The 12,977-nt window shown below is 39.3% G+C and overlaps 2 protein-coding genes across 2 annotated transcripts in view; one reads left to right on the top strand and one right to left on the bottom strand.

Moving 5' to 3' along the window:
• LOC124285731 (probable beta-D-xylosidase 5) overlaps nt 1-12,977 on the bottom strand; it is a 152,364-nt gene that overhangs the window by 90,146 nt on the left and 49,241 nt on the right.
• Nucleotides 1-12,977, top strand: part of LOC124285740 (tyrosine-protein phosphatase 10D-like) — a 99,289-nt gene that overhangs the window by 59,043 nt on the left and 27,269 nt on the right. Inside the window, 1 exon segment of the mRNA XM_046722013.1 lies at nt 10,522-10,621. Coding sequence (XP_046577969.1) covers nt 10,522-10,621 — 100 coding nt within the window.

Genomic DNA, 12,977 nt, shown 5'->3' with positions numbered 1-12,977 from the left:
CTTAATATACGTACTCCATTTAGGATACACGTATGTACAACTCATGCTTATGTGGTGACAGAAATTAGAAACACTCACTCGTCTGTCATTCGATTGTCTCAATAAAACATAAGAGCCGACTTGGCTAAAATGGTTATCAAATACCCTTCTTTTTTTAAAATGAACGTGCATGTGAAGTTCTGTTTGTTAATGACAAACCAATATCAAGTCATCTACCTGCACCATGTGCATTTTACTACAGCGCCAGGGAAGGTATCGGATTTCACGAACACGTCCACCACCGGCACCTCCATCAACTTGTTCTGGAAACGTCCCGCATATCCCAACGGCTACATCCTGGGATACGCCCTGTATGTCCACACAGAAGATGGGGAGTGTCAGCAGGCCGTGTACATTGTCTGCACTGACTGCCAGTCTCATGGAACCTTCCGAGTAAGTACATCAAATAGCCTATCAACAGTCATGTCAGGTTATTGAGGTGTATATACTCAGTCAAAGCATATCAACGTTTAATTAATTTTTTGCCTATGTCTAAACGTGTACAGGGGTGTCCTCTTTTTCGTGACAACAACTTCTACTATTTCCACGTCACACTACATTAATAGCCCAGAGAAAAGAACGATAAGCAAGTCTAAAAGTTTGCTACGGCTTTATGTTGAAGCTATAAAGTTGAATTCAAGTTCGACGCATGTTCGTATATGTAAAATGCTCTCCGGTCAATGAACTGGTGCAGCTATGGTTCAAAGTGTCTTTGGTCGTTGGGTAGTTTTGGATTCCATCATTTACACACCACGGGTTAATTCTTATCATTCTAAATCCGTATGTGTGAGGGCCATTGTTCTAACAGTGACTGGGAACGTGTAAACCTCCCAAATCACTCACTAAAGGTGGGTTAAAACACAATACAGAAGAGTCAGAATTTCATGCTCACAATTTACCTATTTCCCTAAAATCGAAAATAGAAAGATTAGGTGACTCAATGCTAGATGTGCAATCCCTGTTGATGCAAAATACAAATGTACATCTGAAATATGCAAACAGATCTACATTAATATCATCAGCCTAGTTTTCCCCGGAGAGCGGAAGGTCGAGGGTTCGATCCCCGACCGCGTCATACCAAAAGACGTTAAAATATGGTACCTGTTGGTCCCTGCCTGGCGCTCGGCATTAATGGGTACAACAACGACTGGTCGACTCGGAGTCAGCATAATGTGTCTGAGTGGGGTATTCATGCTTCACTGCGGCATTGTATCTCAATGGTCTAGCACTATAAAACCAGCTTAAGTCTGGGCTAGTACAAACAGCCGCACATACACATACACACGCATGCACGTCGTCATATGAGCGAAATATTCTCAAGTACGACGTTAAACCCAATTTCACCTCACCTCACCCATTTTCCCATTGTCTTGAATGCAAGTGATGTCCATTGCAATACTATTTCAGGAGTGCCCTATCACAATTTCTTCCTTCTTTATCGAATCTCTATCTGGTTGCCTTCTTCAGGTTGAGGATGACAAGTGTCGCTTACCCCCAAATGTCACTGTACAAAAATTCGAAACGTCTTCCACCAACTATAACGTCACCTCTCTTTTGTCGTACACTAACTACACCTTCACCGTGGCTGCCGTCAATAACTTCAGCATGGGGAATGACACTTCACTAGCTGTACAGACAGCCATTGATGGTAACTACATTGAGTTCTATCAGCTCCATTCACATTCAAAGGAACCAGTATTTTCACCAGTGAATACTTGATGAAACGTAAAGACACTTTTTGATATTAATCATTTTATGTTTCCCGGAATGAACTTTAAAAGAAAACAAGATACATTTTATCCAATGATATGATACCTGTGTCATACCTTAAAATATTGATGTCATATGTGTTTGGATTATATTAATGGTACTTTTCAACGTACTAGTTCCATCGGTGCCTGAAAATCTCTCCGTATCTGTGCTAAACGCATCGGCGGTGGAGATTAGCTGGATACCCCCAGCTCACAAATCTGGACCAACGGTCTATACCATTATGCAACAACAGGCAACAGGAAGACTTTCTTCAACGTACGGGAACATGGAGAACCTTACAGTGAATGGTAGGTGGAATTGCAGAGTCATGTACCTATTTCTTGGCGCCCTAGAATTCCCCTCTGTCCTCTTCTAGCGTCAAAGAAGTATTCATTACCAAATTTATTGCAAGCTACACACACAAACACACACTATCTATCTATCTATCTACACACATGCAACACACACACACACACACACACACATATATAATGTTGTATTGTTCAGATACAAGATTGTTCGCTCACAGTTACCGAAAAACTGACAAATAAACTAACAATTAAAATGTGATGCGCACCGCACTTTTGTCGGTGCACAGCACTTTTGTCGGTCCAGGATGAAAGTAAAGGGATTTGCTCTTTCAATACTTAACAAATTTTCGGAAAACAGTTAGGACTGTCTGTTCTACAATCCAGCTAATTAATACTTGCTGTTTATTTTACACTCTCAGAAAGGAAATGTAATAGTGTACATCCTTGCGCATTCATATAATATGCGGAAGATCCAGTTCCGCCTAAATGCAATTTGCATATAACTTTCGCTTTTCAGATTTCATAAAAATGTGTGTCAGCCAAAGAGTGTAAATTGCATATTAATGCCATTCACGCTTTTCCATAAAGTGCGAGCTGAAGTTGCTTGCGTCATGTCAAAACATATAATGTAATAGATAATTTACTACATCGTTATCACCTGACGTACTGTCACTGAAAATGAAATCAGTGTATGTTATGTTATAACGGCCCATGACACGATGAAAAGAACATCATCCCCAGTTTCCATTCGGAATCGTGTTTACAGTTCTTGGTAAGAATTAAGGTAAAAGAGGTATTTGTAGTCAAACATCAATTCGTTTCGTTTTCGTATATTTAGGGACTTATTACAGCTCAATCCTTTCTTGTTCACAATTTTAAGGGACAATCAAGCTCGGTATTGAAAACGCAAGGCCTTGTAAAGCTTTTAAAACTATAATGGTAGACATATGGAAATTCAAAATTTGATATTAAATAATATCAGTAACAAAAATAGTGATGATAGCAGGTTTTCGCTAGGTGTGCCTTCCCCATCAGTGGCAATCGTCATAAATTTAGCTCGTCATGCTAAAGGCCTTTCCATTAGACTCTATAAATGTACAGCGGATAAAAGCCGATCTTGGTGTCAACAGCAGTGTTGAATATTCTTTAAAGGAGTATAACCCCAAGAACTCATTTTTGTACATCACTTTTAATTAACACTAAATAGTAATAAGACATATTCTTCTTAAACCAAATTGAAATCAACGTATTCTAATGTTCTGTCCGTCAGGATACGAATCATCTAAAACAACCATTAACGGCCTATTGAGCTCATGGAGGTACACGTTCAGCATTGTAGCCAGTACATCTAAAGGAGGTTCGCTTCCCGTAGACTTGGGAAGCAACATCATAACCCAGGAATCTCGTAAGTATTGTTTTGCTATTGCAATGCAGTATCATCATCTCATTAGCTATAGGATATAGCCGGAATGTGTTTTTGTCAATGTCTTGTGAATATGTGTCTAGGTAGTCCTTGGTGTATCCATGAAGTTCTTTAATTTTTTTTCATATTCAAAATTTATGATTACAGAATATTTTTCAGCACCTTGTGAAGTACAGAATTTGAACGTTTCATCGATTCCTGGCAATTTTACTGCTGTTCATCTTACCTGGGACTGCCCCAAAGAAAGAGAAAGGAACGGCTTTATCAGGAATTACACGATACAGTATTCGGATTCGGTATGATACCACAGTGTTCTATCTCCCGAGTCTTGTAAAAGATTGTGATCAGATATATCAGGATTTAAATGACTGCATGTTATTTAGTAAGGTCTTATACCAAGCAGGAGATGAAAAGTATATGTTGTTTGAATATTGATATTGTCAGATTGATGTGCTAGAATCTGAGCATAAATTATCTATATGAATCATTGGGATCTTTTAATTATCAAGATAAACAGTTACCAGAAGAATGAAATTGTATATGTAATAGACAGGGATTTATAGCCTGAAAGTAATGATCCTTCTGGACTGATGTACATGAACAATGTAGCTATTAGTACAATAGGATGAATTGCGTCTTGACAATGCAAGACATTTTTATATCATCACATGCACGTTTTGATTCTCCAACAACGTCAGGCAAAATATATTTTACACCACTTAATAAGAACAGACACGCACAACATAACTTCCTTGCGTAAATCTACCTACATATTTGCTAAACGTTTCTAACGACTTTGTTTGTAAATGTGAGAGGCTTATTTATGCAAGATATGAGGAAAACTAGCATCACATGTATTCCTCTCAAAAATAACAAACATCGCAAGCATAGTATCTAAAAAACGTATCGTCTGCACAGACTATGCGCATGGTGAGGTGGTGAGGTGAAATTGGGTTTAACGTCGTACTTGAGAATATTTCGCTCATATGACGACGTGCATGCGTGTGTATGTGTATGTGCGGCTGCTTGTACTAGCCCAGACTTAAGCTGGTTTTATAGTACTAGCCCCCTGAGATACCATGCCGCAGTGAAGCATGAATACCCCACTCAGACACATTATACTGACTCCGAGCCGACGAGTCCTTGTTGTACCCATTAATGCCGAGCGCCAGGCAGGGACCAACAAGTACCATAATTTAACGTCTTTTGGTATGACGCGGTCGGGGATCGAACCAGTGACATTCCGCTCTCCGGGCGGACGCTCTAAACACTACACCACGGAGGCGATCCTATGCGTATGTGACACAAGTCATAAAAATATAACATTTACATCCTTGGTAATCTTGTTTGTTTGTTCTGTGTGCCTTACCTCCATATTGTTCTTTCCCTTCAGTATCCACATATAGTCCCAAGAATATTGGTTGTCCTTGGAAAAGGGAGAAACCTGTGAAGTTCTATGCCGCCTTCAATAGTGTATTACTGTTGTTCATCACAGGCCCTCTTGTCTTTGAGAGAATTAAAGATTTTAAAAACATATTCAACATTTGAGATGACCCCCGACTCGAAATGCTCTACATTACAATACATCATGATGTATTGTACTGTGAATCATTTCGAGTCGGGGTCATCTAAATGTATGAGTTTTAATCTTTAATCCTCGCAAAGACACGAGGGCCTGTGTTACTCATGTGTTGAAAATTACATTGGTTTTACATCAACAAAGCTGTAACACTAACCTTAATCCTAAGAAAAACTTACAACGTTGATTTCCAGGGAGAAGTAGATATGGTTTATGGCCATTATAAACCTGAGGATCCATGTGGCAAGACACATACCGCCATCTTACCAGTACGACCAGAACATGACTACACATTCACGGTATGTATTAATTTAACAAAACATTTTATGTGATCAATCCATTCCTCGATGAAAAGGACGTTACACACTAAGGGATCAACACCATTTTATAGTTGGCACGCATTAATGAATATGTCTAGAGGCACCATTATTTTCACTGTGTACAAAGAGATTCAATGGGGTGGGACTAGGTCTACATCATGACATGAAACAAGTGGTCTCATGGTATGTCAGCCTTTCTGTTCGCGGAAAGTATTTTTGACCGTACGAATAACACCCATCCTTGATATAGTCCAGGAGGTGGCAGCTGAAAAATTTGAAATCGTAGCCTCCCCAGTACTGATTTTGTTTGACGCTGTTTCAGTTAGTATGATGTCTTGGACTCATGAAAAGGCCTGTAATACTCTCAGATTGCGGTATCAGTTTTTTTACAGGCCATTATATGTGGCGGGGGTCTGCGAGCATTTTCGTCACATTTCGTTTGCTCAAACAAACTCAGTACTGGGGAGGCTACGAAATCCTATTTCTAGGCCCCTTTTGAGATTCTCCTCCTGGACTAATAAGACTACTGATCATACATTGATATACTGATCGACATATTCGTCCCTCTGAATTTTGTCGTTTATGTTCAAGACTCAGTTCCTGGCTGGTGGGAGCATAATCCTAATTCAAGAAGAGTACTTCCAAATTCTAAGTTCTATGCCGCCTTCAATAGTGAATTACTGTTGTTCATCACAGGCCCTCTTGTCTTTGAGAGAATTAAAGATTTTAAAAACATATTCAACATTTGAGATGACCCCCGACTCGAAATGCTCCACATAACAATACATCATAATGTATTGTACTGTGAATCATTTCGAGTCGGGGTCATCTAAATGTATGAGTTTTAATCTTTAATCCTCGCAAAGAGACGAGGGCCTGTGTTACTCATGTGTGGAAAATTACATTGGTTTTACATCAACAAAGCTGTAACACTAACCTTATTATAGTTCAGGAGGTGGCAGCTGAAAAAATTGAAATCATAGCCTCCCCAGTACTGATTTTGTTTGACGCTGTTTCAGTTAGTATGATGTCTTGGGCTCATGAAAAGGCCTGTAATACTCTCAGATTGCGGTATCAATTTTTTTAACAGGCCATTATATGTGGCGGGGGTCCGCTAGCATTTTCGTCACATTTCGTTTGGTCAAACAAAATCAGTATGGGACGGCTACGAAAACCTATTTCTAGGCCCCTTTTGAGATTCTCCTCCTGGACTAATAAGACTACTGATCATACATAGATATACTGATCGACATATTCGTCCCTCTGAATTTTGTCGTTTATTTTCAAGACTCAGTTCCTGGCTGATGGGAGCATAATCCTAATTCAGGAAGAGTACTTCTAAATTCAGCAATTTAGTTCTGACTAACTAAATTCTAATTAAAATGTTAATATTGACTTCGAGCTTTTGGAGATCATTTCTGCAGCATCGCAATGACATCAGTCCATCAAATCACTACCGCATGTTATCTCCACATAAACGTACTCGTAGATCAACAACTGCAAACAGACTGACTTCTTTGTCGTCGTTTATTTCAAGAAGTAAAACTGAGATGTTGTCTAAAAGAATCACACAACGCGTGACTACATGGTATGTCCAGTGCCTATCGTAGTAGGAAATGGGATTCATAGGCAATAAATCTTCATATGTTTATCTTTAAGGAGCTTGTTTGGTGAATCTTTTATGTGTTTGATGCAGTGAGTAGAGTGTTAGTTTGGAAAGGCCTTAAGTTAACTAGGCTTTCTGGTAGTGGTCAAATCCTGATTCGAATGGCCCTATTTGGGCCTGACAGGTATGGAATCTGAACATAAACATGTTTCTGTCAAAGGGTTATCTCACTAGGTGGCAGTTATCACACACTATCATTAATAACGTAAAACTAAATCCTATGGACATACAAGTATGCTGCCTCCAGTTGACATTTGCACACATACAACGTCACTGTAATTAACTGTAGTTTTGTTAACATTAGAATTTGAAGCCGTTTGGTTCTGTTTCCCGAATACCATACTATGCATTTTAGCATGTTAGTAAAAATTCTCATTTTTTAAAATAAAAAGGTTTCCGCTAATGCGATGTACAGAGGCGAACCGAAACAATCAAAGGTGTTCCATGCCACTGCTGGAAGTGAGTAGTTATTATCAAAACATTAAGTATTGTTTTAGAGTGGCTTGCATAACAACCTTTTCGGCCTGAAAACGAAATCAAGTAACAAATTACAGGAATGCACCGTATTGAAGGCAATACATAATATCATTGTGTGGTAATATAACAGAAAATAAGACTACATAAAGTGAAAAAATGAAATAATATTATATGGATCATTTTCAATGCCCAACGTATTATTATTTTTGAACGTTTTCGTTCACAGAACCCCTGAAAAAAGATTCAACGGAAGTATTCATCACCACGGCAACACAAAGTACAGACGCTGCCACCGATACATCCTTTGTCATCTCTTTTCATTCAAAGACGCTTCTCGATGGTACAAATGGGAAAGTAATTGAAGCAGGAATTCTTGTTATGAAGAAGAGTGGTAAGCGAAAAGATCTGTTCAACTCATGTCCTGGAGTGATTCTTGTGTATAAGCTGATCCGCTTCTACATTATGACACCCAGTGGGAAATAGCATAACCTCAGTATAGGGTGTGGGTATTTCTGAATCCATGGAAAGAAAGACATGAACAAGTATTAGCGCTGTGTTACATGAATGACGGAAAGAACGGCGGATCCTTTTTACAATTTTTACGAACACCTGGTGTCGTCACTGAGTTTCAGTCGTCCATTCATATAATTTTCACAGCTATTTGTCCGGAATTTGTTTGTCTGGGTATTTTTTCCACTGACGTTATATTATTAGCTTACATTGTCACAAGATAATAGAAATAGAGAGTTTGTATTTATGTATCACTATTTTGCAGGAATATGTCGTTAGACGAAATCATGGTCGCCCATTGTTTAAAGAACACAGTTTTACAATAACTCCAAACTAAAACTCGTTATGTGCATATAGAAACACCACCAGCGGACCCTGAAAATAGGACGGACTGGGACACATGGAAGAACTGGTATAAGTGGAAGAACAGTGGGTATAAGGGTTCTTACCGCCCAACTCCAGAACACTACCTGCTTCAAGCTAGGAGAAGGAGGAGTGCTTCAGGTAACATGAATTATCACAGTATTCCCTCTTTATGGCTATTTACAAATGATGAGTAAGAACGTTTTATGAACGAAACAGTTACATACTTGGCTCATCGATTTCTGACTTCAGGAGAGAGTTTTACTTCTTACTCGGTGGGTGTTGATGAAAACTGCGACAGTGAAAAAGACCAGTTCTGCAATGGGCCCCTGGAACCAGAGACTGCATATATGTAAGATTCGTTTCTTTCTTTAACACAGGAGTAAACTGAGCATTATGTAAACCGTATACCGTTTTAAGAGTGACTGAATGAGGCCTATTCAAGGACTTTTCTATTTCACGATGCCACTAAAATGAGTTTCACACAATGTTCCTGGGGAATCAAAACGTGTTCGGCGTGATAAGCCAAATACTTTAACCTTTATCTCTAACTCTTTATATTGCATTTTTTTATCAAAGGTTTTAGCGTAGAGATTGCAAAATGACTTCGTTCTTTGTTATCCTGTTCCCTTTGAACTATGAAAAAAATTCTTCAGACCAGGAAAACAAACAGACAACAAACTATTACATGTTTCGGAATAATTTCTGAAAACAAATACATGCAAGCATGTGTGGTGCATGGCAAAATAAGGAACACGGAAATCAGTTCTCATGTTGAGGCAGAAAATTGGAAATGCAATTGACATATCTACAAAACACCATTTCAAAGCATTACATGGGCCTCGAATATTGTAATCTTGACCGAACTTAAGAGCAAGACGCATATATACAGCGATCCTGGAAGTCTTCGTAAGAAGGGCATGCCAAGCTGTACATCAAAAGTAATGAAATGTCGAATCCAAAAGGTTGGGGGTGGAAGAATATTGCCTTACATATATGGAAACTTGTAAATTGATAGTTGAAAAGTGGAAGTCCTTCCTCTCAATTTTCTGCCACTCTGCATTTCTATGCTTGGATCTAAATATAGACCGACGATTTAGGCCTTATGTTGAGTGAGTGAGTGAGTGAGTGAGTGAGTGAGTGAGTGAGTGAGTGAGTGAGTGTGTGAGTGAGCGAGCGAGTTTACGCCACACTCTGCAATATTCCAGCTGTAAGGCGGCCCTTATGTTACAGTTTCCACTTTAATACGCGAAATTCAGAGCATATACACTAACAATCTGCTTTTACAATATATCCTATAAAACAGGTGTGTTTTGCGTGAGTAAGGCTTATGTGTATCTATTCTAGGGTTGTGGCTGTGTCATGTACCACGGCAGGATGTACATCCACTGAACCGTTCGGTATCTTCAAGACAAAACGTACGTTGCTATTCATGTGAAGTAGTAAACTGATGTAATATCAATGTAACATACACTTCCCTACAGATGAATATATGAATCGTTGATATACGTATTTGCATCAACACATAGTCCGTAACATCTGTGTGTTTTGATACCAAGAAATAAACACGGAGTTTAAGTCAACAAGTAAAAAGAATCATTATCTTATTTTAACTCATTTAATCAATTTCACATGTGAAGATCCGGTTAAGAATTGATCTTCAGTAACCCATACTTGTCGTAAGAGGCGACTAACGGGATTGGGTAGTGAGCCTCGCTGACTTGGTTGACACGTCATCGTATCCCATTTGCGTAGAACGATGCTAATGCGGTTGATCAATGGATTGTCTGGTCCAGACTCAATTATTTACAGACCGCCGCCATATAGCTGGAATATTGCCGAGTGAGGCGTAAAACTAAACTCACTCACTCTTACTTTGACAGCGAAATGAACTGTTACAGTTTAAAGCATCCCTATCGATGGCAAAAATGTGTGAATAAGACACCTCAACATATTAAAAATATTCTGACAAAAGAAACTCAGTGAACACCAAAGTTATCCATGGTATACTTATTTGTGAGCACGTCACAGGTCCTACCTCCATTATGTGATATTTCTTTATTCTCATGTTTTACCTGCAGCAACGTCCATTGTCGGCGCTGTAGTTGGGGGAATAGTGGCGGCCGTAGTCGTCATCGGGGTTGTTGTAGGAGTCCTTGTTCTACGTAGACGCCGCAAAAGGTATGCATTGTTTCAATCGTCTTAGATTAAAGCATGTTGATTATACTGATATTACTAATTGATGTTCGGTATGAAACAGATTTGTATGAATAGAACGTCCTGTTTAACACTTTATATATTTGTTTATATCCTCCTTACGCACCGATTTAATAATTGCCCCACTGTATGTCCCTGTCGTATTGCGTTATTTGCTGGATTGTATAAGCAGGCAATGAAGGCAATGGCGTTAACAGAACAGAACGCCAACTGAATCTGCCTAATGGGAAAGAAGTGATAGAAGAAAGAAGGTTTTATAGATCGCACGGATTTGGGACATGATCATACGATCCGGGTACATGGAATAGAAAATAACACTAAACAGCCTTTTCGTTGTAATTCGGGGCATGATCACACGATCCTTGGATAGGAAGGAAATATAACACCAAACAGCCATGTCGTTGTAATTCGGGGCATGATCACACGATCCTTGGATAGGAAGTAAATATAACACTAAATAGCCATGTCGTTGTAATTTGGGGCATGATCACACGATCCTGGGACACGCAATAAATAGAACACTGAACAGAAAAGTCGTTGTAATTCGGGTCATGATCACACGATCCTTGGATAGGAAGTAAATATAACACTAAACAGCCATGTCGTTGTAATTCGGGGCATGATCACACGATACTTGGATAGGAAGTAAATATAACACTAAACAGCCATGTCGTTGTAATTCGGGGCATGATCACACTATCCTTGGATAGGAAGTAAATATAACACTAAACAGCCATGTCGTTGTAATTCGGGGCATGATCACGCGATCCTTGGATAGGAAGTAAATATAACACTAAACAGCCATGACGTTGTAATTCAGGCCATGATAACACGATCCTTGGATAGGAAGTAAATATAACACTAAATAGCCATGTCATGGTAATTTGGGGCATGATCACACGATCATGGGACGCACGCAAGAAATAGAACACTAAACAGAAAAGTCGTTGTAATTCGGGGCATGATCACACGATCCTGGGATAGGAAGTAAATAGAACACTAAACAGCCATGTCGTTGTAAATTCGGGGGCATGATCACACTATCCTTGGATAGGAAGTAAATATAACACTAAACAGCCATGTCGTTGTAATTCCGGGCATGATCACACGATCTTTGGATAGGAAGTAAATATAACACTAAACAGAAAAGTCGTTGTAATTCGGGGCATGATCACACGATCCTGGGATAAGAAGGAAATATAACACTATATAGCCATGTCGTTGTAATTTGGGGCATGATCACACGATCCTTGGATAGGAAGTAAATATAACACTAAATAGCCATGTCGTTGTAATTTGGGGCATGATCACACGATCCAGGGACACGCAAGAAATAGAACACTAAACAGAAAAGTCGTTGTAATTCGGGGCATGATCACACGATCCTGGGATAGGAAGTAAATAGAACACTAAACAGCCATGTCGTTGTAATTCGGGGCATGATCACAGTATCCTTGGATAGGAAGTAAATATAACACTAAACAGCAATGTCGTTGTAATTCGGGGCATGATCACACTATCCTTGGATAGGAAGTAAATATAACACTAAACAGCCATGTCGTTGTAATTCGGGGCATGATCACACGATCCTTGGATAGGAAGTAAATATAACACTAAACAGCCATGACGTTGTAATTCGGGGCATGATAACACGATCCTTGGATAGGAAGTAAATATAACACTAAACAGAAAAGTCGTTGTAATTCGGGGCATGATCACACGATCCTGGGATAGGAAGTGAATATAACACTAAATAGCCATGTCGTTGTAATTCGGGGCATGATCACACGATCCTGGGACACGCAATAAATACAACACTAAACAGAAAAGTCGTTGTAATTCGGGGCATGATCACACGATCCTTGGATAGGAAGTAAATATAACACCGAACAGCCGTGTCGTTGTAATTCGGGGCATGATCACACGATCCTTGGATAGGAAGTAAATATAACACTAAACAGACATGTCGCTGTAATTCGGGGCATGATCACACAATCTTTGGATAGGAAGTAAATATAACACTAAACAGCCACGTCGTTGTAATTCGGGCATGATCACACGATCCTTGGATAGGAAGTAAATATAACACTAAACAACCATGTCGTTGTAATTCGGGGCATGATCACACGATCTTTGGATAGGAAGTAAATATAACACTAAACAGAAAAGTCGTTGTAATTTGGGGCATGATCACCCGATCCTGGGATAGGAAGTAAATATAACACTAAATAGCCATGTCGTTGTAATTCGGGGCATGATCACACGATCCTTGGATAGGAAGTAAATATAACACTAAACAGCAATGTCGTTGTAATTCGGG

This window comes from Haliotis rubra, unplaced genomic scaffold (assembly GCF_003918875.1).
Source record: "Haliotis rubra isolate DU_JTF1 unplaced genomic scaffold, ASM391887v1 Scf368, whole genome shotgun sequence".
Taxonomy (NCBI): domain Eukaryota; kingdom Metazoa; phylum Mollusca; class Gastropoda; order Lepetellida; family Haliotidae; genus Haliotis; species Haliotis rubra.
The sequence above is the reverse complement of the archived record's forward strand: the minus strand, read 5'-3'. Positions and strand labels throughout refer to the sequence as shown.